The 23170-nt window shown below is 49.5% G+C and overlaps 7 protein-coding genes across 7 annotated transcripts; 4 read left to right on the forward strand and 3 right to left on the reverse strand.

Annotated features, from left to right (window-relative positions):
- Positions 1–2711: 2711 nt before the first annotated feature.
- ABOM_009141 (fructose-bisphosphate aldolase FBA1) lies at positions 2712–3987 on the forward strand (the record flags this gene model as incomplete). Its single annotated transcript, XM_022536269.1, has 4 exons — positions 2712–2819; positions 2884–2994; positions 3068–3370; positions 3427–3987. 4 exons carry the CDS (start codon positions 2712–2714, stop codon positions 3985–3987), a joined length of 1083 nt encoding a protein of 360 aa, XP_022385874.1.
- A 2608-nt stretch (positions 3988–6595) lies between these two features.
- Positions 6596–9656, forward strand: ABOM_009142 (putative DUF221 domain protein; the record flags this gene model as incomplete). Its single annotated transcript, XM_022536270.1, has 3 exons — positions 6596–6676; positions 6799–7347; positions 7419–9656. The coding sequence occupies 3 exons, from the start codon at positions 6596–6598 to the stop codon at positions 9654–9656; spliced, it is 2868 nt and encodes a 955-aa protein (XP_022385853.1).
- A 774-nt stretch (positions 9657–10430) lies between these two features.
- ABOM_009143 (heme-dependent oxidative N-demethylase family protein) lies at positions 10431–12672 on the forward strand (the record flags this gene model as incomplete). Its single annotated transcript, XM_022536271.1, has 5 exons — positions 10431–10496; positions 10570–10811; positions 11311–11440; positions 11492–11648; positions 11708–12672. 5 exons carry the CDS (start codon positions 10431–10433, stop codon positions 12670–12672), a joined length of 1560 nt encoding a protein of 519 aa, XP_022385875.1.
- Positions 12673–12769: 97 nt separating this feature from the next.
- Positions 12770–13975, reverse strand: ABOM_009144 (homoserine dehydrogenase; the record flags this gene model as incomplete). The annotated part of the gene is made up of 2 exons (XM_022536272.1): positions 12770–13848; positions 13945–13975. 2 exons carry the CDS (start codon positions 13973–13975, stop codon positions 12770–12772), a joined length of 1110 nt encoding a protein of 369 aa, XP_022385855.1.
- Positions 13976–14276: 301 nt separating this feature from the next.
- ABOM_009145 (CCDC174 family protein) lies at positions 14277–15335 on the forward strand (the record flags this gene model as incomplete). The annotated part of the gene is made up of 1 exon (XM_022536273.1): positions 14277–15335. One exon carries the CDS (start codon positions 14277–14279, stop codon positions 15333–15335), a length of 1059 nt encoding a protein of 352 aa, XP_022385854.1.
- Positions 15336–16171: 836 nt separating this feature from the next.
- ABOM_009146 (uncharacterized protein) lies at positions 16172–17831 on the reverse strand (the record flags this gene model as incomplete). Its single annotated transcript, XM_022536274.1, has 6 exons — positions 16172–16295; positions 16353–16464; positions 16523–16755; positions 16807–16884; positions 16935–17345; positions 17416–17831. 6 exons carry the CDS (start codon positions 17829–17831, stop codon positions 16172–16174), a joined length of 1374 nt encoding a protein of 457 aa, XP_022385857.1.
- A 2842-nt stretch (positions 17832–20673) lies between these two features.
- Positions 20674–21149, reverse strand: nhp6 (high-mobility group nucleosome-binding protein; the record flags this gene model as incomplete). The annotated part of the gene is made up of 4 exons (XM_022536275.1): positions 20674–20706; positions 20763–20884; positions 20941–21036; positions 21089–21149. 4 exons carry the CDS (start codon positions 21147–21149, stop codon positions 20674–20676), a joined length of 312 nt encoding a protein of 103 aa, XP_022385856.1.
- Between the last annotated feature and the right edge of the window lie 2021 nt (positions 21150–23170).

Raw genomic sequence — 23170 nt, forward strand, 5'->3', positions numbered from 1 at the left:
TAGGAGATAAGGGTGTGCTATCTTATTCTGCTTGAGGGGTCTCGATGGTTATGGATGCAGTTGAGGCTGAGGCAACCGCGGGGATGGTGGAATAGTAGTAGCTCATTTTATATATCCAGATTTATTGGACCCTCCAGAATTGAGTTTGCGGGGAACGTGACGAGTCAAAAAGTGGATCCCTTAAGGCTCTAGAGGATTTTCATTATCAAGTCGCAAAAGGTGCAAATCCCCGCCAAAGGTGGTCGCAATCGCCGCTAATAGCCAGTGTATTGTTGGTTAGGTAGGTTCAGGGAAGAGTGCTTGGGGAAGCATACGTAACTTCCCTACTTGCTTCGTACGATTAACGTGAATATCAGCTTGAATTTCAGTAGTTCTCTAGAGGGATTTTCAATACAGAATAAGGTCAGATTGGGGATTGTCCCAATGCGTTTTGGTTACGGGTTGGTTGACCTGGAAGCCTGCAGCAGTCTTGAGCTACATACAAAATATACTAATCTAAACTAGTAGTATTTGCTAACAGACGAAGTCCAGGTTTGATACTAAGAGAACACGAAAAAGGAAGTCTACTCGTCAATCGAAGGTACATATGCCTATACAGCCCATTTTGTTTGGCTAAGACCCCTGCTAGTGAAGTTCTCTCGGCCATATATCAAAGTACCGCTGCTATCATGTCGGCTCCGGTTATTGCCTATGATAGTCCTATCTGCATGCCGGTATATCCATTCGTATCTTTATGAAGGCTTTACTGGCCTGTCAGAATAAGCATACGACACGATTGGTGAGATATGAAATGGTTGATGATCGTTATCGGGCTATACGTATCAGGCAGTTACCCTACCACCCTTTCACGTACAGCAGATAAGACACATACTTGAGTCAGGGAGATGCGTCTTCTTATTAATGCCGTTAAGTTTTATATCCCGTAGTTCCGATGAACAGGTGTATTGAGCTGCTATAGAAGCCATTTAAACGAAAGAATTACTGGAGGTCAAATACGCCGGCCGGGATCTAGTATATAAGTCTGCGTTGGGAAGGCTGCAGGCATGACAGGAGATAGTAAGTAGTATAAGACAAGATCAAGATCAGCTTATTTTGTCATATCAAGTCCCTAGTTAAAGATCTGGACCGGGAGTTGCATGTTCGATGAAGAGGCGACTAGCCTAAGGCTAATCTAGCCTATTCAAGGGGTTGGAGCATAACCTAAGCGGATATGTTTCGATCAGGATTTAACGCTACTTCCTAGATCAATTGAGGACGATGAAGTGGGTTAGTATCCCACCAGTCCATTACGCATCTCTTCTGGTATATTATGCAACCCATGGCCCCATCCTGACCGCTTGCGGCGTGCATTGGGGACAAGTTAGTCTCAAAATCTCTAGTGCCAGTCGGGTCAATGAGATTTACGTTATGAATCGTATCAAATGTATGCATTTTGATGGGCGTTGACTCGTAGCAACGCGCAAGTAAATCGTTACTCCATGACAGGCGGAACGAGATGTAGGGCTCTTTTCCACCAATAAACCAGTAGAAGGTGGTTGGCTTATCAGGGGGACTTCCCGAGGATCGATGCATACGCAGTACATGGTACTATTTTGGGAGCCGGAATATAACAACACCGGCTGCGTGAAGGCTTTCCCCACCTTTTTAGATTATTATTATTATGACTATTTTCTTTTTTGAGTGTCAGCTGAGCAGGCACAAGAGGGCCTAGGCATCGAAAGACATAAAGGACAGAAGGATGCCGAAGGACTTGGAAGAGAAGAACGGGTACGGGGATGAGATCTCCGCCGATTTCCCCGATGTTTGGCTATAGCACGAAAGAAATACGGAGAGGGAATGGGTCAATGTTTTAGCAGCAGAGGAGAACCCCAGATTCGCGCAACAACATCATCATCCCTCATGCGTGTAGGAACCCGTTAATGAGGGTATCCAGAAAGAGTTTGAAGGTGGATCTCATACAGGAGAATGATTTTTATTTGTGATTATCATTATTATTATTATTATACAATAAATGGCATGTCATAGGTGTTTCGGGTCCATGGAAGAAGGGAGGGTGATGATGTCATGTGATGGCGGGGGTTTTCGGGAAGCGCCTTTGGGTTCTGTTGGGCCTGAGGCCAGCAACCAGCGTCATCGTTGAACCCCACCAAACAAGTCAAGGTCGTCACGGGAAGAAAAGGGAAGAGGGACACGAACTTCGATCCATTACCCTCGGGCAACTTCGAAAAAGAGGGACACTGGGAATGACTAACTGAATACTACTTCTTCTGCCTTGTTTCTCGGCTTCTTCTTCTTCTTCTTCGTTCTTCCCTTTTCCCTTTTGTTTTTTCTTATATATTATCATAACCCACCCCCGGGCCTCTTCTCTTCCCCTCCCTTATTTTCATCATCACGCCAGCAACCGGTCAGTGAAATCATACTGATACCATCCGTTCCCCACTACCCGGTGAGTTCTTTCGAGTGCTGTTGCCCCTCCATTAGTGGCTCAGCTGCCCCTCCTCCTCCCTCCCCTTTGCCAATGACGCTTTTATTAAATCCCCTGCTCCGTATTCGTCGTTCGGTAAAGATCCTTAGTTCGGAAGCTCCTACAGAACTTATTTCTAGCTGTTCACCTCCTCCGTTTCCTCCTTCTCCTCTTTCTTCTTCTTCCAAACTAATCCAATCCCTAGTCGAGCAAGACCAGCTATCTGATCTAATCTTCAACTATCACAATGGGTGTCCTTGAGAAGCTTTCCCGCAAGACCGGTGTCATCGTCGGTGATGACGTCCTGCGTCTCTTCGAGCACGCTCAGGAGAACAATTATGCTATCCCCGCCATTGTAAGTCGTCTTGATGGGACCATCAAATGTGAATCATCCAATTGACCAGTCCACCCGTGTCTAGAACGTGACCTCCTCTTCCACTGTCGTTGCTTCCCTCGAGGCTGCTCGCGACCGGAACTGCCCCGTCGTCCTTCAGCTCTCCCAGGGTGGTGCTGCCTACTTCGCTGGCAAGGTAAGTCAAACCCAACCCCTACGCGCACCTGGATCAACAACACGGAGCATCCCGCTAATATCCCTCATTGTAGGGCGTCAGCAACGACGGCCAGAAGGCCTCCATTGCCGGTGGTATCGCTGCTGCCCACTACATCCGTAGCATTGCCCCCGCCTACGGCATCCCCGTTGTCCTTCACACCGACCACTGCGCCAAGAAGCTCCTCCCTTGGCTCGATGGCCTCCTCGACGAGGATGAGCGCTACTTCAAGCTTCACGGCGAGCCCCTCTTCTCCAGCCACATGATTGATCTTTCTGAAGAGTCCGTCGAGTACAACATCAACACCACCGCCGCCTACCTTAAGCGCGCTGCCCCCATGAAGCAGTGGCTCGAGATGGTGAGTGATACCTCTTCCCCTGCAACTGACATTCCCCGAGTCTAACGGATTCTTAGGAAATCGGTATCACTGGTGGTGAGGAGGATGGTGTTAACAACGAGGACGTTGACAACAACTCCCTGTACACCCAGCCCGAGGATATCTTGGCTATCCACAACGCCCTCTCCCCCATCAGCCCTTACTTCTCCATTGCCGCTGGTTTCGGTAATGTCCACGGTGTCTACAAGCCCGGCAACGTCAAGCTCCACCCTGAGCTTCTCAGCAAGCACCAGGCTTACGTCAAGGAGAAGATTGGCTCCAAGAAGGACAAGCCTGTCTTCTTCGTCTTCCACGGTGGCTCTGGCTCCTCCAAGAATGAGTACAAGGAGGCCATCAGCTACGGTGTCGTCAAGGTCAACGTCGACACTGACATGCAGTTCGCCTACATGTCCGGTATCCGTGACTACATCCTGAACAAGAAGGACTACCTCATGACCGCTGTCGGTAACCCCGAGGGTGAGGACAAGCCCAACAAGAAGTCCTTCGACCCCCGCGTGTGGGTGCGTGAGGGTGAGAAGACCATGAGCAAGCGTGTCCAGGTCGCCCTGGAGGACTTCAACACTGCTGGCCAGCTGTAAATGTCTTGTGATACGATGTCTCTGCCGATACGAAGAATCAGATACCAGTACATAAATTGATCAATCCAAGGACGGAAACGAACAAAAGACACATTTTTTTTTTGACTGTAAAAGGGGAGGCCGCTTTTGGTGACTGGAAATATTGCATGACTGGGGGAGTTGAGAGTGATTGGTCAATTACGATGTATGTAGAAGTAGTATGAGGATGAATCCACTAATTAATTGATGACTCTATACGCGCTATCCTTCTCTCATCGTTGGTGCTGTCAACTAGTCCCTTGAGATGTTGATTTATCACGGCCCGGAGGCTTGAGGTAAGAGGCCCCACTGCAGCGTGGTGGCTTTTCACCATGGTGGCGGTTTTTCATCCTCAGCCTTAGGAAAACTAACTGCACGTGATGTGTCAAATAGTGCTGTGTAGGGAAGTACTAGTATGTGCTCCGCACACTGGTATCGAGACTTTGCATCGAGTTCCGAATCAGAATTCCCAGGACTGTTGGAGAAGTGTTTGTTTGTGTTCTATCTAGGAATTAGTGTGTATGATATGACCGGTAGGCATGTCATAAGTTCACCCATCGTGTTGGAGGTATTCAGCAATACAAATCTCAAGCGACCCCTTTTCCTGTTTCTCCTGTTACTCTACGCGATATGACACACGCGATTCCCTTTCTGGATAGTATCCAATCTATCATTGATTCGAGAGTAGACTAGCACCGAGGGCGAGAAGAGTCTATGAACTTGTCTGGCGAAATGGGTTACTATTGGCAATAGTACCATTGAATTAGCCACATTTACTCCTCTCTGACCCACAAGCATGGGGTTGCACCGCCGCTTCGAACCCCGGATGTATATGTCTATGTTCGCTGTGCTTCCGTGTCTAAGGAGCTCTTCATTGGCAAACTGCATCCCCATTTATTATAACCTCCTTGGCCTTGGTGGTGACCAAGTGAATAGTGCATGGATTTCCGTCCCGGGTGCACTGCCAGTATTAATATAGATATAACCGAGCAATCTCAGGGGTTTCCGTACCTGGTACTTTGTGTGACAATGGACTATCCATGCATTAGACTTCAGGTCTGAGGCGCTTCTACATTCACTATGCGTACCAAGTGGTCTGTTGTGCAGAGCTTGGGTGAATCGGGTGCATATCTTTATCCAGTCAGTTGTATAGCTTATATCTTCTTGCAGTCGGGGTTGGCTTACACCGCTGAGAACCTTCGAGTCCAACACCTCCAAAGGCGTATCTGGAGGTGGTTTGGGAGCTGGTTGGCTCGGCACTTGGGGGGGGGGGGGGGGGGAACTGCACCCACAGGGTTGGCAGAAAGAAAGGCAAGGAACAACGCCGAGGGAATGGTCGTCTTCATGCTGAGATACTTGACAATGATCTCCTAGCAGGATCAGAGGAAGCCATAACAGAGCTCCTTATATCTCTACCATGAAGGCGCTGGAGTCGTTTCTTTGAATGCTGCATGGGGCACTTTAGAGTTCTCATATTTTCTCCTTGCTACTCTGCTTCTTTTTTAATGTTTTTAAATTTTTTTTTTTTAAAGCAGACTTCCTTGGAAGGATTATAATAATGATGATGATAGTATGTCTAGTTACTCTGTCTGTTGAGGAAGTAGAAGTAGTAATGAGTAATAGTAGTTTGGTATATATATGAGTTCTAGAGTACTACTAGTACTACAGTAGTAGTAGTAGTAGTATTAAATGTTCATTCCCTGTTGTCGTGCATGCAACACATAAGCTCAGCCATTTAGAAACATGGATCCGACAAAGAAATTCCACGTCCGGCAAAAACGGTAAAGAAATGTCCAATCAGCGCTTGCCCCACCCGTGTCTCAGAAAATCTCGACCATGTTCCAGACTTGAAGCCAACCGATGGCCTTGATTGGGGATCCAAAATAGCAGTCGGGAGTCAAGCTGGCTTCCCACCAATCAGCGGCGTCAAGTGGGTCTAGAATTACTTTTTTGCTGGGTTTGTTGTTTTTCAATATTTCGCCATGAATGGAGAGGGACTTTTCAATGAAGTTTAGTCCGTTGGGCCCCCGTTCCCAATCTGGACTTGACCAACTGCTCACGCGTGGACGGGGAAAACGACGGTCGACAGCTGGAGACGAAAAGTAACTATTAAAAGCATCACGCGTGGGATCGCCTGAGACATTCGAGTCAGGGTCTCCTTCGACGTCACTGATGGATTTTCATACGGACTGATCATTGATCTTCTTCTCCCGTACAAGTGATCGTCCGCCGAGAAAAAAAGAAAGACCGTCGACTCCACCCCACTGACCTACTGTGCTCCGTACGTACTGTCAGACGTTCCGAGGAGTTTGGGAGCCAAAGGATGACGAACTAGGTTTGATATGTTCCAGGCCCGCCTCCACTCGTTACCCACTCTTTCGCCTTCCTATCTATCCTTGTTGTCACTTTTTATCTGTCGCATCCATCGTGCATACCTTCGTTCGTTTCCCTACTATTCTTCCGGGTTTCCCTCTTTTGGATGTCTCTTTGCTCCTGCGACATTCATTTTTCTTTTCTCTTTCGTCCTGCCCGTGCCTCGATCCTCTAATCTATTGCCTTCAATCCATGTCGCCTTGATCGGCAAGGCATGATGGATACTAGTGCTCTATGGCGGCGTGAGGATTCGACAGAACAATTCCTGAAGCTCATCCAGGATCCCTTCAAGTCCGCTGTAAGTATACTGTCCGTGCTGTGATTTATTTTTATCCTTTTCCGCCCTCTCTTTCACAGACGGCCCACAGTTCATCTCCATACATGGTATTCCCTTAAGAGCCACCGAGCTAACCTGGTCAGTTTCAAGTCAATGCCGTCTGGGCTTCGTTGGCCACCTCCGCCGGTTCTTCCGTCCTCCTTGCCCTACTCTTTTCGCTGTTCCGACCTCGACACACGGTTGTCTACGCCCCTAAGGTTAAACATGCAGACCGCAAACATAGCCCTCCCCCGGTGGGAAAAGGCTTCTTTGCCTGGGTTAAACCGGTTTTGCGCACGAGAGAGCCAGAGCTCGTCGACTGCGTCGGTCTCGATGCCACTGTCTTCCTGCGCTTCACCAAGATGTGTCGCAACATCTTCATCTTCCTGAGCATAATCGGCTGCGGTGTAATGATTCCTCTCAACCTGACTCAAAGCAACAAAGACTCTAGAGCGACGCTATCTGCTTTCGTGACGATGACTCCGCTTTATGTCAATGTTCAAGCTATTTGGGGTCAAGTGGTCTGCGCGTGGGCTTTCGACTTGATTGTCGCATTTTTCCTTTGGAGGAATTACAAGGCCGTTTACGCGTTACGGAGGAAATACTTCCAGAGTTCTGACTACCAGCGTAGCCTTCATGCCCGGACTTTGATGGTACATATCTTGCCCTGCTAATGGAGCGGCGATGCAATACTTTGGTGCTTATACTGACCGTTGCTTTCTAGGTCACTGACATTCCATCAGCAGCACGATCGGACGAAGGTGTTATGCGTCTGGTCGATGATGTTAACCCCACCGCTGCTCTACCCCGTGCCACTATCGGCCGTAACGTTAAGGGTCTTCCCAAACTCATCAAAGAACACGAGGAAGCAGTACGCCAGCTCGAGTCGGTATTGGCGAAATATCTCAAAAACCCCGATCGACTACCGGCTAAGCGACCTACGATACGCCCGCCCCGCAAGGAGAAAGGCGATGAGACGCCCGCCAAGGTAGATGCCATCGATTACTTGACTGATCGGATTCAGTTATTAGAAGAAGAAATCCGGCACGTTCGAGCGTCGATTGACAAGCGAAATGCCATGCCGTTCGGTTTCGTCAGTTGGGAGAAGATTGAACACGCTCATGCTGTCGCTTACACTGCACGGAGAAAGCGGCCGCAGGGAACAACGATTAGGCTCGCTCCACGGCCAAATGACCTCATCTGGGAAAATCTGCCTTTGTCAAAACAGGCACGAAAATGGAAGCATTTCGTCAACGTCATCTGGGTCTCGATCTTGACAGTCTTGTGGATCGCTCCCAACGCTATGATTGCCATCTTCTTGTCCAATTTGAACAACCTAGGGTTGGTCTGGCCGGCTTTTCAAACGTCCCTTAACGGCAGCCCACGCGTCTGGGCTGCTGTCCAAGGTATTCTGTCTCCCGCCATTACATCCTTGGTATATGTTATCCTACCCATCATCTTCCGCCGGTTGTCCATCCAGGCCGGTGATGTAACCAAGAGTTCTCGAGAGAGGCACGTGCTTCACCACCTTTATTCATTCTTTGTCTTCAACAATCTCATCGTATTCTCACTATTCTCGGCCGCGTGGACATTCATTGCAGCTGTTATTGACAAGAAAGAGAATGAGAATGCTTGGCAAGCTATGATCGATGGAGGCTTCTACTCTAAGGCCGTGAGTGCGTTGTGTAATGTGTCCCCCTTCTGGGTGACATATTTGCTGCAGAGGAATCTAGGAGCGGCGATCGACCTCGTGCAGCTGATTCCCTTGGTCTGGGTATGGTTCTCCAAGACCTTTCTGGCACCAACGCCGCGACAGGCCATCGAATGGACGGCTCCGCCTCCATTTGAATACGCAAGCTACTACAACTATTTCCTGTTCTACGCCACCGTAGCGTTGTGCTTTGCGACTTTGCAGCCCATTGTTCTACCAGTCACTGCTCTCTATTTTGGGTTGGATGCGATGATGAAAAAGTATCTCCTGCTGTATGTGCTTGTGACGAAGAACGAGTCTGGAGGGCAGTTCTGGCGTGTTGTGTTCAACCGTATGGTCTTTGCAGCTATTCTAGCCAACGCTGTTGTTGCGCTGGTGGCTACAGCCAATGGCACCTGGACAATGGTTTTCTGTGTAATCCCATTACCTTTTCTATTACTGGGATTCAAGTGGTACTGTGTGCGGACGTTTGACATTGACATGAAATATTACAATCGTGCGAATCTGAGCGATGCTGAAGCCTTGGAGATAGGGAAGTCGAGCAAGAAGGGGTCAGATCGACTCAGTTCTAAGTTTGGCCATCCGGCGCTCAACAAACCGCTCATCACGCCGATGGTACACGCAAAGGCTGCCGATGCGCTAAAGCGTATCTACCGGGGTCGATTAGGCGCTTCAGAGGTGGAGGGCGAGTACACAGATATTGCAATGGATCCCATGTCAGCATCCCATCCCGGAAAGTCCAAGATGGAAGCCTCGGAATCCGCCCCATTCGAGGTTGTTCCTGAGAATCATCTCGACTTTTCCTACTATAAGGACCGGCCGGATTTCCGTGACGAGTTCGGCGGGGGTATCTATGGCCGGCCGGAAGACTTGATCACCGAACGCTCGCACACGCCGAGGACTGGGCTAGGCGAGTGGTCGCCAACTTCATCACGAGCAGCGTCTCCAACGCCATCACTACCCTCCATATCCGGATTGAGACAGTATGATGGCTATGACGCGAGTACGAATGAACTCGTCCATCCTGCGTTCCGCACCCCACTGTCTCACTCCGAAAGTGGTCTGGTGGGCAACGGACTCTATCAGCATGATGATGAGAGTGAAGCACGACTGCTCAGTCAGGCGCAGGGGCCAGCGATATCAGACAGCGCTCACCCATTCAATCGATGGCGGCCAGGAGGATACGGGCCTGTAGAACAGGAAGATCCAAGAACTTCCTACGACTACTACCGCAGACCACGACAACTGTGATTAACGAAATTACCTGAATATACCATAGATTGATTTCTTCTTTTGTTTTTGTTTTTGTTTGGTTGTGGTTGTTTAAAGAGCTTTGGAGTGAATCGGATATGACTGGACGGGGTCCAACGGAAGTAACGCTGCATATACGTGCATATGATCTGGATATCTGTGTTGTATTATATGAGCCGAATTGATTGTACATAGAAGCGACCAAAGTGGGACGATGTATTCAGCTAGGTAACGGTGTGTTGTCTTGTATGTGCTGTACTTCGCTGGAAGGGATTCCAAGGTGTATCAATTACCCGATTGGGTGGCGGCCAACTCTCGGAACTCGGAAGCCTTGTTTGTTCTCTCCCCTGACAACTTCATGTCTGTACTTTCACTTTCACTTGGTCCCCGCCCCCTTAATCGAACACCATATGCGATGAGGTTGTTAGTCTCCCTTAGCTCTCTTGCCACAGGCTGACCTCCATCGACAAACCGTTGCCTTCCCCTCTTTCCACGTCGCATCACACCACCATTCGTTACCGCGGCCTCCGCAAACAACCGAGTACTTGAGGTGCTCAAATACACTCAGAGCCACGTTGTCTCCGGAAAATTCCCTGAATTCCTTGGACTTCCTGGTGAATGCTCATGGTTGCTACTAGGTGGCAACCATCTTCGACAGCCGTTTGGACCGGGTTTCAATAGCCGTCATACCCCGATAGCAGCTCTCCAGCACATCGATCGCCGAACAATCTCGAGGACGAAACGAAATAAACATACATACTTCACAAGCATAGAATGGCGTGGTATTCGTTATTTCCAGCCGACCTCATCTATCTCGAAGCCTGGATCGCCCGACTCTTTGTAGGTATTCTATGTTGCGCAGTTGGTACCGATGCCTCCCAGAATATGCGCGCTAACTGTCTTCTTATCGCAGCTCATCCTGGGCCTCATCACTATCGCTCCCTGGGCCACACTTATCATCTTCGATATGGCCCTCTACATCTGGCGGATGTTGACGTATGAGCTCCCTGTAATCGGTGGCCGGGCGAGGGGGAGGCAGCGGCCTCGTGCGCCCAGCCTGAATGAAAGACCAAATGGCCAGCGGAGGGCCTTTGTGCTAGCAAGCTACGAGGCAACTGCGGCAGAAAATGAAGAGAGTAACGAGCTAAAACGAAGGTTATCCAGGAATGCGTCTAGTTGAAACACTTTTGCTTGGGATTTCGTGGTATTCGAGGTAGAGCACTTCCTGGTGAGGTAGTCGAATACTGCGTGCATTCCATTTTGCGCGCCGGTCGATACCTCAGTATGCACTTTCGACTTTACTCTCGCTTTGTTTTATTCGTTTTTGGACATATTTTGCCGCGGATCTTGGCGTTATCTATTGTCAGCTTGTCTGAGCTCTGACTTATCTGGCGGTCTGAGTTGTCTTGTTCATTTGATACCCCCTGTATGTATATCAGACCCACTACTACTGCAATGTTATTGATGTGTGCGCGGTACTCACGATGAAAAGGGACCAGATATTCGGTGCTCTGAGCAATCGGCGTTGAACGGGGTTGCCGACCAATCGCAAGACCGAGAATTATCTAATCCTGCCATGGGCATGGGAACTATATCCATCTCTCCTCCGCACCCATGACTCCTCCGGATTGTGAGCGGGCTTTCCATTGAACAGGGAATCCAGAACAAGTGACTACAACAAGATGGGGCTCTATATGATTGACGCACTAGCCACCTACACGGAGAAGATGCCGCTAGTGCTTCTCATTCCCCTTCTCGGGGTTGGCATTGCCCTTTGGAAATACGTATGACTTGTTTCCATGCACTTGAGCCGACATTTTGGCTCACGAGCTCAGGAACCAGCCGTCCCCATCAACCGCACACCAAAGCCGACATCCCACAATGAAAGCCAAAAGACATACCCGCCCATCGAACCCCTCCCGGACTTCAACTGGGAGACTACCGAGCCACTGAAATTCCGGCCCTTTAAGCCAAAGTACCACTTAACGATGGGTATGTCTCACACAGCTAAAGTCCTGACTAGGTATGCACTTGATACTAATTACGCCAAGCATTATCAAACCTGGACCCCTCAACACTCATTCAGATGGACAAAACTTACAAAGACAGACTAGCCATTCGCTCCTCCCTCCTTCAGAAATATCCCGACGTTGTCGTCGGAGTCAATAGCGAGACCGATCCGCGAATCTACGCCGCAATCCGAGAGTTATACGTCTTCATTGTCGGGACATATCTACCCACACGGTACCCTCGGATGTTCCGACTGACTTCCCAGCCAAGCGATGACAACAGCAAGACAGGAACGGAAACCAAGACACTCCTCGAGAGTATGGTCACAGGAGCAAAGATTCCATTACACTTCAATGAATCCGAACCCAGATCCAGGACAGGGCGAAAAGAACTCGAGACCCTGGGAACGCTAGTGGACGAGGAGTTTCTTATTCTCCTCCCTGAATCCTCTTCAACTCACCCCTCAAACACCCAAGGAGAATCCGAAAAGTACATACTAGAAGCATATACAACCTTCTTCCCCTCTGGGTTCGACACGCGCAAGAAGCTCGGCCTCCGACTCGCGTCCATCCACACCCCGGTCCCGGGGTATAAGGAGAAGCTTGAGCGCAGCATGGACCGGTTCTTTGCGCGGGTCGAGGTCGGCCAGTTCGTGCAGAGGGTCAATTGGAGTGTTACTACCGATTCGGAATTGTTTGCTGCGTTTGGCGGCGTGCACGGGGACGAGAGTGAAGGAGAGAAGGCTTTGAAGCGTGCGGAATTGGACGTGGATTCTACAGTTTTGAGGTGTGAACGGCAGACGTTGCATCGTCTTCCTCAGAGTAAGGGATTGGTGTTTGCGTTTCATACATATACGTATCCGATCCAGATGATCAAGGATGAAGGGCTAGGAGAGGATCTGGCGGCTGCTATTGATGGGTTGAAAGAGGGCAATGTGCCTGGAATGCATTGGTACAAACGGGGACCAGTTTGGGGCGAGGCTGTGAAAGCGTTTCTGCGCTCGTAATCACGTTTCGTGTTGTTTCTTCATTCTATTACTTTTATTGGTTTCTTTTGTTTATCATATCTAAGTCAGATCGTTTCTTAGCCTTTTATAAGGTGGTTTAATGCAGTCTCTGCACGACCTTGATCAAGTCGGCGGACACGCCCATGGCAGTCACGTCGCCGCCAGCACCGCTGCCCTGGACAACGAGGGGGTTGCCACCGTACCGCTTCGTGTAGAAGCTGATGATGTTGTCACTGCCCTTCAGACCAGCAATGGAGCTATCCTTATCGAAGTACTGCAAACCGACACGGACCTCCTTCTTACCAACATCAATGCTGCCAACGTAACGCACAACCTTACCTTGCTTCTCAGCAGCTTCCTTGATTGCCGACATCTGGCCATCGAACTCGGGCAAGCGGGTCATGAACTCCTTGATACCATCAGCAGTGGAGGGCACCGACTCGAGCTCCTTAGGAATCAATGACTCAATTGGGAACGAGTCGGGAGACTTGACCTCCAGACCGGCGATACGCGCCAGAATAGTCAGCTTACGGGCGACGTCCATGCCGTTCAGGTCATCACGGGGATCAGGCTCGGTGTAGCCGAGCTCCTTGGCCTTCGCAACGACCTCGCTCCACTTTGCGCCGGACGGCCCAGACACCGGGGCGAAGGTGTTGAACAGGAAGGACAGCGTGCCAGAGAAGACACCCTCGATGCGGGTGACCTCATCGCCGGTGCTAACGAGGTCGCGGAGGGTGGAGATCACGGGGAGACCTGCACCGACGGTGCTCTCATGGTACACGAGGGCATTGCCCTCTGCGGCGGCAGCGAAGATGTCCTTCCACAGGGAGAGGTCGGAGGAGAAGCCCTTCTTGTTGGGGGTGACGATGGAGATGCCCTTGCGGAGGAAGACGGGGTAGGAGCTGGCGAGGGTGAGGTCGCTGGTGTTGTCGACGAGGATGGAACGACCGGGGGCGGAGGAGAGGTAGGAGGCAATCTCGTCGACGGAGAGAGCACCCGCTTTGACAAGAGAGGGGGTCTCAACGACGGTTTTCCAGTCGGCAGCGGGGATGGCGGGGGAGTAGGCCGGTGTCGGAGACTGGAGGGTCTGGCTAGAGCGAGCGAGGAGGACGAGCTTGGGGGCATTGGGGAGACGGGCAAGTTGGCTCAGGAAGGCTGTGCCTACGCCTCCGACTCCTGCGATGATGTGAGTATTTTGTTTGAAAATTGGGGTTGAAGGGGCATGTAGTGTATGAGTGTTGTTGTTGGTTGTAGATGTTTTTTGGTACGTACCAATGACACCGAGATAGACGGGGTTCGACATGATGATAGGCAATTGATCGGGAACTGGGCTTGAATGGTCACCGGAAGAAGTAAAGCAGATATCTAACACGAGAATAAGCACCTCCAGAAAGACTAGGGGGAAGGAGAGAAGTACGAACCGAGATGATGTCGACTGAAGATGGAATGAATGACAAGTCTGGAGGGGCTTCCGCGGGGCCATCTATGGAGGGCCTTAGTCATACCTGTCTATTCCCACTTAGTCCACTTCCAGCCATCACGCCTTATCGATTACCCCTTCAAAACCTCTACACCTTACTCCAACACCTCCAACAAGCCCCATAATGTCGAATTCAAATTCGCTATACGGCATCCCTCGCTCCAAATCAACTTCCCAATCTCAATCCAATGCCCCTTCGTCCTCCACCCTCGCCTTCACAACAGCTCTTTCCTCCCTCATCAACAAAGACGCCGACGCCTCCACCCGCGGCCGACCCCGACCATCCAAAGCCAACAAGTCAGACATCTTCGCGCGTCCCAACAAAGGCGCCCAGAAACGTGCCGCCGCTGACCTCCGCGACGATGACACTCACCAAACACACCAGCGGTCCCAAGATATCGGGGGCGTAGACACCGCCACGCTGCACCGCTCCAAGCGGCGAATGGAGGAGAAGGCGCGGATGTACGAGGACCTCAAGAAGGGGCTGTACCTGGCGGCCGGGAGCGACTCGGAAGAAGAAACGCAGGACGAATATCTGGCGCGACTACGGCGGCGGGAGAAAGAGGGGCTGGTGAATTTCGATCAGAAATGGGCAGATGCACAGCGAGGCAAAGGCTCTGGGAGTGACGGTGAGGAGGAAGAGGAGGGGGAGGATGATGAAAATGCGTCAATTGTGTCCTATGAGGATGAGCTTGGTCGGACTCGTCGGGGAACCAGGATCGAGGCGGCTCGTGCGGCCCGATTGAAGGAAGAAGCAAATGAACAGAGTGACGCGAAGGAACGTTGGCGTCCTTCTCGGCCGGACAATCTGATCTACGGGGCTGCTGTGCAGGCTGAGGCGTTCAATCCTGATGCCGGCTTGGCGGCGCAGATGTCGTATCTGGCTAAGCGGAGAGATCGGTCTCCTACTCCTCCAGAAGAGACGCATTATGATGCGGACGCGGAGGTCCGGAATCGGGGCACCGGGTTTTATGCCTTCTCCAAGGATGAGAATGTGCGTCGGCAGCAGATGGAGGAGCTTATGAACGCACGAGATGAAACTCAGCGTGAGCGAGAGGTCCGCCAAGAGAGAAAGGCCGAGCGAGAGCGGGTGAAGGATGAACGGAGGAAGAAGATTGGAGAGCTACGGTCAAAAAGGCAGGCAGAGATATTTCTTGCTAAGCTGGGAGATGTTGGTGTTTGATGTTTTTTCTGTATACTATGCTCTAAGCTTTCTAAGATACCCCTTGATATTCATTTCTTTTATTTAATCTTATGATCTTGAAAAGACATTGAGTAATCAGTGTTCTTCTGGATAACCTGCAAGTTCAGAATAGTAGTTCCCAAAAAAAAATGATGTCTTGCGCAGGCGATAATCAGCCAGCTGAATTCAGACCCTAACCACACCATCAAGGGGTGGCAGGGCGACCTTTTTTAATTTGTAGCACCAAAAGAGACCAAAATACCACCCGGTTAGCTTCATTAGCTCATGAAATCGTAAGCATAAGTCATTAATCGTGGTTGTTCGATAATTAGGATAATATAACAGCGTTGTGGACGCTGGGCGTCAGTATAAAAACGGAGATTCTTTGCTTTTCCTGCTTTTGTTTATTCGTATAATCCCACCTTTTTATATCTGTTTAATGCGTTGTTGACTGATGAAATAGACAATGGTACGGGGAAGTAGAAACAAAAGGTCAGCGGCTAGCGAGTTCGGCAATAGTCTGCATGAATCCTTGGGCATCTGAAAATCCAGAATGAGTACACTGTAGGTGTCATGAAACATCAAGAAACATATGTATAAAGAAATCAGGTGACCAACCAGAGCGATTCGAAAACTTTATTATGTGCTCTCCTCTAGACGTGCGTGGTGGGTCATAGTGATCAAATGTGAAGATTGTCCGATGAAGTTCGCGCAGTAGAACAACTCTTGAGTCAGCTTGGCGGATCCAACCTCGTGTGCCAATATGATTCGTGATGAATGCCGTCCACACTGGAGCCCTACATCAACTATCAATGAGTAAATGGCCCAGTTTCATCTCATCCCCGGGAATCCCACCGTTTCATTTCCCCTTTATGTACTGATGCCTGGAGTCTGATGGCGCCAGAAGTTCGATCTTTGTATATGCGTAGCGCATGAAGGAAGTTGTCGTCAACAATAGGTCTGCAACACCTCAGTTAGTACACTACCCACTTGGCTTGTTATTGAAAATGCCCATACCCTCCAAAGAGCTCCTCTTCATCGTCTAACTCATAATCACGGATACGATCTACTGGTCGGCCACAGTCCTGAGAGCGAAGAGCCAGGAACGTGCAGAAAAACAGTACCATATCTGTTCAATCATTCAGTGCCGTGTTCAAAGACGTAGGGGCGGAAGAGTTGATACGCACGCTCAAATGTGCTGAACTTGAGATTGGCCCATAAGACAAGTTCCTGGCCGCCACGGCGCCGTCGGCACAGCTGCAGACAGGAGCCTACACGGACAATTTCCAACATATTCAGAGGGAGGCAGTGGTAGTCGCTGGAGCGGGGCGAGCGAAAAGTCTTGCACACGATGCGCGCTCGGTGGTCATCTTCTCGTACATATAAATACACACGTAAATCCGAATCACCGTTAAAGGCTCTGTAGCATGTTAGCAAAAGGCATGGAAGAGTGAAGCTCTAACACGCGTACAACTGGAAAAGCTCCTCGAACCCCGTCTCATTGAGCCATCGCTTTACCCCGGGAGTTAGGTCACCAAGACATTTAGAACTATGCAAATATTAGACCGGGTGATCTTTGGTTGCGTTATAGTCCCTTACCTTTCACCGACATATGGAATCCGAGTCGTTGCACGTGCGTCTTTGAATACACTCTTTGCCCAATGGTCACTGACGGTGTTGGAACCCAGGGAGTGACTCGTGGCTGAACTCGTGAAAGGGGATCCAGGTGCATCCGGGGCTGATGGTGGGACATCTGAGAAATTTCCGGACGCGGGAGAAAGTGGTGAGTGCGGAGACGTATGAGAGGGCCTTGCTCGTTCGTAGGACCTTCTATTGCGAGGCCGGCGGTCGCTAACCGGGCTGCCAGGCTCAGCGCTATGGCTACTGGGAGAGGACGGTGTGCTGAGAGACATGCTGCCCAACTGGTGTGGCAATCGACTGCATTGCTGAGCTAGCAATCCCTTCACACCGTTGCGAAGGCTAGCTATGAACGATGGATCAGGGAACTTGCTATCCAACCAGAGGAAATGAGTATGAACACAACATATTAGTGGTAAAGCATTGAAGTGGAATGACATACTCGGTCATATGATCCTCCAATTCATTCAAAAATGTCTTGTACCTGGCTAAGCGTGTGGGGGGCGAATCCTTCCCCTCGTCCCGGAAGAACTCACATAGTTCAATCCAGGTTCGACGATAGACATCTCGGGTAGAACCTCTGCGCACTTCGAGATCGCCGAAGAAATCGACGATATCCTCGAGGGTAATCTTCAAGCTAGTACGGACCAATTCGAGGTCCGGATGCACGATGGCCAGGTTGTGCTGATGACGACGATCGTTTGTCAGGCTATCCAACCTCTTCAAAGCTGAACTGATGGCAAAAAGGTCCGCGATAAGGCCAGTGAGTTCCGCTTCATGTCCGGGGAGGTGCTCACGAAATGCACGGAAGCCAGCGGCCACGTCCTCTGCGTTATCGGCGGAAGTACGCAGGGCCATATTGGACGTTTACCTCTAATAGGCCATGCAGATACATACACATAGAATATATATATATAGATATCTAAAGCCCTTGCGTGGTACTTGGATAGAAGAAAGGGAGGGGAGAGGGATATTATATAATAGTCGGTGAGGTATAGGACGGACGTGAAAAGGGTACGGAGAGAACCCTGCCAGCGATCTTATATTGGACAAGAAAGGGTAAAAAACTGAAAAAGAAAGAAATTGGGGAGAAGAAGGTTAAAGCTAAATAAATATGTTCATAAGGGTAAGTCGGAACAGATTTCGCTGTGGAGGGGTGACCCGACGACAACTCAGTCGTAGAATAATGCAATGAGGGCGTTCGCAGAGAGTGTTGTGCGATCCGCATGCATCATATCGACTGCAGACCACGCACTGAGGAACGAAAGGGTTAGTGCTCTGCCGGATTGACCCCTGAATGGTAGGAGAGAGAAAAAGAGACCATCGAGCCTTTCACAGCCAGACCGAGCTCAAAAATCAATTTCTTGTAGAACCCAAAGGAAATCAGATAACTCATCAATTAAACAATTATCTGTCGCGAGAAGAAATGCGGGTCAAGAATGCCGTCAAGTGGGGCAAAGATCGAACCTGATAGTCAATGGAACGAGCCCTATAAACACCAAGCCATCCATGACCCTCACTTGCGGCTCTCATGCTGACCATGGCTTGAAACGCATAGGGTAATTGCCCTCCAAGTGTCTAACTGACTTGGGGTCGTTGACGTGTCCATAGCGGAGAAGGGACAAAGCCAATAAACGAGGAGCGGAGCTGCACTGGCGCCATTGAGCGGTGATGGACAGGCTGGACAGACTGACAGTGTAACTAACCCAACCCCCCCACACACAGCTTGTCACCGTTCAACGCAAGACTTCATCCCCGTTCGAGGAAAGAAACGATGGATCCCTTGCTGAAGAAAACTCTGAGGACAATGAGATAACAAAGGGGTTCCCCAAAAGCCGGGCATCGGAAGACAAGTAAGCCCATTGCCGGTGGCTGACCTGCAGCAAGAAAGAAGAAGGATTCGATGGAGTCACGTTAACGGGTAGGAATTCCCGTGTCGCTGACCAAATCACGAGACAATCATTGACTCGGACGAAACCCTTCTTGAATCAAAGCGAAGTGTATAAATCTATCCATGACTATAGTACTGGCTGGCAGGCAAACAGACTCAGTAGGTGGGTAATCTCAACTCATCCATCTTCTCCGTCATTCAAACCACGTATGAACTGCTATCTTTGAACACGGGAGAAGAACTACCAATATTCTTCACATATCACTCGAAGGCCCACTCTCCGTCATGAACATATGGCTTGGAACGGATTGATTTCTAGCTTATACAGCGCTCAGTGGTCTTCTCGACCCCTGGACAGGAACAGATAAGCCGATTCCACTACGATCGAGACTGAGAAATAATGTCTAGTTCAGAGAGGACCGACCTTCTAAACAGGAAGGCGAACGATAAAGGTAATGAAGGTCAATCTGAAGCTCCGGGTGCCGGAGACATTTAGGATTCAGAGGCACCGACCATAAATGCCTGAAACCGTTTCTTGACATTTTGCCGTGTTCAGGGGAGGCCAAGCTTGCCCTACAAGTGTAGGCCATCATCTTTGTAGAGAATCTCAACATTTGCAAATATTGGCGGGTCCAGTCGCGATGTGCCGATACGGACTGCATCATGTAGAGCAATAGTAATGCTCCCATCCTTTGACGCTTCTTTTCATCGTGGCCATATATATTAGAATCAATCCACACACCACAGGGCGTTCGGCAACCCTTGGGTAGACACACAGCTCTAGATTTTAGTACACAAATCCTATAGCTTCTAGGTGGTTAGTATAACAAACACGTCGAACCATATGTGATTTCTGCCTGACGGATATTCATGACCCTCAAAGATCCACCAACACGCCAGCCAGAGAATAGCAGCGCGATGCATAAGTGCTGGAACAAGCACAGTTGCGTGCGAAAAATAGATGTGTGCCCTAGCGTATGTATGTACATATACTTGGCTATGTTGGCAGCTTTTGTTTGGATGGCATTGCACACGACCGCACATCTCTAGTCTCGTAGCGTAAGCAGAATGCGTTGTGTCAGAGTATTAGTAGGTACTGAGTGGCCAAGTTAAGAGGAGTATCTATAAGAGTCTAGACACTGAACTGGTGGCAATTCTCAATAGTTGATTTGCGGCTTCAGGCATCAAGGCGACGACCGGAGATATCGGAAGTACGGAAGACGCGCGCGTCCAACACGTAAACAAGTTGACCCCCGCGTCATTACTGGAGCTTGGGCCAGATGATGCTGGAGAGCTCCCTTGCAATCCGACAGCTTCAACACCCACACAAGCCTTAAGAGAAATTAATTCACCCGTGTTCTTATTCCCAACACCTCCATCATACTCGAAAAAAAATAATAATTATTCATTATGGCACGAAACCCGCTGGGGCGATCAACAGAGAAAAGGTAAGGATGCGGTTGATTAGGCTAGTGTACAGCAGATTTTGCTTGCCTCAACAGCTTCAATTCATATTTCACCATAGATACTCAAAACAAGGTTCTCCCGCCGATCTGGAATACAGCGCCGGGCTCCCTCGATTTAAGTCAAATTCGTCCCAAAGCCGCCAGTCCATACAGTAAACATGTCCCATTGAAGATCCTTCATGAACAGAAAAGCAAGGAGAAACCACCGTCATCCCATACCAGAAACCATTGAGTAAAAGGAAACATAAGAGGCGACAAATACAAGTCAGACAATTAGCGGGAATAAACAACACGAAACGCCAATCGGTCAAGATTTACAAGACCTGCGAGGAGAAGAAACAGTTTAAGAAGATTCCTCATCCTCCTCGGCTTGAGCCTAGTATTCAGTCCATTAGCATTGTCCACATTCAGGGGGCGACCAGGGTCTCATACGTTGTAGCTCGCCTTCTCATCTTCGTAACGCTTCTTGTCGGCAGCAGCCTTCTCCTCATAAGGACGGCGCTCAGTGTCGCTCAGGGCCTTCCACTTCTCACCGAGCATCTTGCCAACCTGACCTGTCCGGAAGTTAGCTGATCCGATCAGGGATGCACCTCGAGTTTGCGTCTCTTACCGAAAGAGATGCCGGGGTTCTCTTCGCGAACCTTCTCGCGGTTATCATTGGCGAAGAACATGTACGCGGAGAGACCACGCTTGGGTGCGTTGGGGTCTACAGACCAGATCAGTCAGTGCGCTTCAAGAGATATAGACGGGGAACCCACCCTTCTTCTTGCGCTCAACGCGGGTACCCTTGGCCTTACGTGTGGTTCTTTCCTTAGGCATCTTTGATGTGATCTGTTGAGAATAAAGTCCTGTTAGAAGGTTTGAAGCCAAGAGAACTTGCCAATGCAAAGAGCGGCTTGGGCACGCTGGCAATGACTGAGTGCGGATGATGAGAACAAAGAAAAGGTAAAAGTAAAGGAATAATGAAGAAATAAATAAATCAAGTCGGGGTGCGACTACTGCGACTATGCGCGCGGTGGGAAAAGTACGGTGCGGCCAGAGCGTAAAAGCGCGCGCCCCAAACAAGTCCGATCGCGGGCGCAAGTCAAAGCGAAAAAGAAAAAGCGCGCAAGAGACTTACCCGTCAATTGACTCAAAAGAAAATCAAGAGCAATGTTTTGAGGTCGGCAGTTTTGGCCTGTTGGGGAGTAAAGTCAGTTTGGGTCCACGCATTATTTCTGGAACTATATAGTTGCCGTCGCAGATGCGCGACAGTGAGATCGCGAAGCCATAAACGAAAAATCAAGGGAAATGACATTCGAAGTTCACAATGGAAACAGACAGTTTTAAAAGAAAGGAATAATTGCGATGGTTGTGTGAAACCAATGTGAGAGGTGCAAGTGTTTACTAGTGAACTCACCGATGCGGATATGCAGTACTTTTTTGTATGGGGAGGAGAGAATTGTATGGGAAGCGTAGTGAGGGAGAGTAGGTAGAGTGAGAGAGAGAGGGAGAGGGGAGAGTAGTAGTAGTAGGAGAGAGAAGAGGGAGACGGGAGGGCGGGCCACTACCTACCTACTCACTCGCAACTTACGAAGGGGGGAAGTGGGCAGCACAGCAAGGGAAGTCGGCTGGCTGCGACTGGCTATGGTGTGTTCGGGGAATGGGTGGTATTGTACCATACACGTCATGTACGGCTATTCATGGGTCGTCCCTACAACCGATCAACACGGTCATTCTCATAAAATACTCGCACTTTTGTTGAGCAAGTGGACTACCAAAGCTGCAGAAACTTCCTCTGACTGAATTACTGTTGGCTCTATGGCTTTTTTTGAGCTCATCCGGTCAGACAAAAACCGGCAAAAACAACTTCGCGTTGATGAATTGCTTCTACACAGCTCCACTATGAACTAGTGTACGGTATGATACAAGACGGTCACAATACCTGAATCAGCCGCCGCCACTATCAGGCTCAGGCTACCTACTTTTCCACACATGTGGATAAATTACCTCATGTAAAATACATACACCGCAGTATCCATTGATTGACGGAATATGGACGGCGATGGTAGTAGTACCGTACAGTAGTAACGTCGCAGTAGTACTTCCCATAGTACTCTGTACTAGTAGTGATTACCTTTCCCTCCTCCAAAAATCTCCGTACCGTGTATGTATATCCTCCGTGCCCCCATGCAGTCTTCCTAGTCAACCTTGATACGACTTCACCACACCTTGGTACTGCATATTAGCCAATTTGAGTAGGCCTGAGTGATTTAATATAGTCGAATTGGCTAGAATCTATGCTGGATACAATTTTGTGGCAGCATAATCTCTGTAGTCCATAGCTTTCATCCATCCTGTGATGAATAGCCTGAGTATTAGTTAGTTAGTTACTAACCTTTCATTAATAAGTCCATGCTTTAGGGTTAGTTATAGTACATTGCTGAAGCATCTTATACTATCTACCGGTTGTTGCTTTATCTCCCTTCGGGGCTCGCTTCCCTGTTAAACCTATCGTTGAAGAAGAAGCCCGATGATCATTTCATTATTCGTTCTTTCCCCTCGGCGCTTGTGCCAGTTACATGTGCTGCGTCCGGCGCAATTCGGCTTGAACATGGATACCTATCCACAAGAACCGTTTAATTTAATATGTCGATTGCCTCTGCTAGCCTCAAATAGTATGGGTTTATATGGTTATACATCCAAGGGCCCCTTGCACAGGCAACGGGATGCTTGATCGAGTTGATGTGTACAGGCGACGAGGAGGCACCCAAGTACCATTGTATGTACCTTGCACAGTCTTTCCAATGACACTAAATAGCGCTCTTCTCCTGGCATGCAGTCATCTACCAATGAGAGAG

The sequence above is a fragment of the Aspergillus bombycis genome (assembly GCF_001792695.1).
Source record: "Aspergillus bombycis strain NRRL26010 chromosome Unknown contig00095, whole genome shotgun sequence".
In the NCBI taxonomy this organism is placed as follows: domain Eukaryota; kingdom Fungi; phylum Ascomycota; class Eurotiomycetes; order Eurotiales; family Aspergillaceae; genus Aspergillus; species Aspergillus bombycis.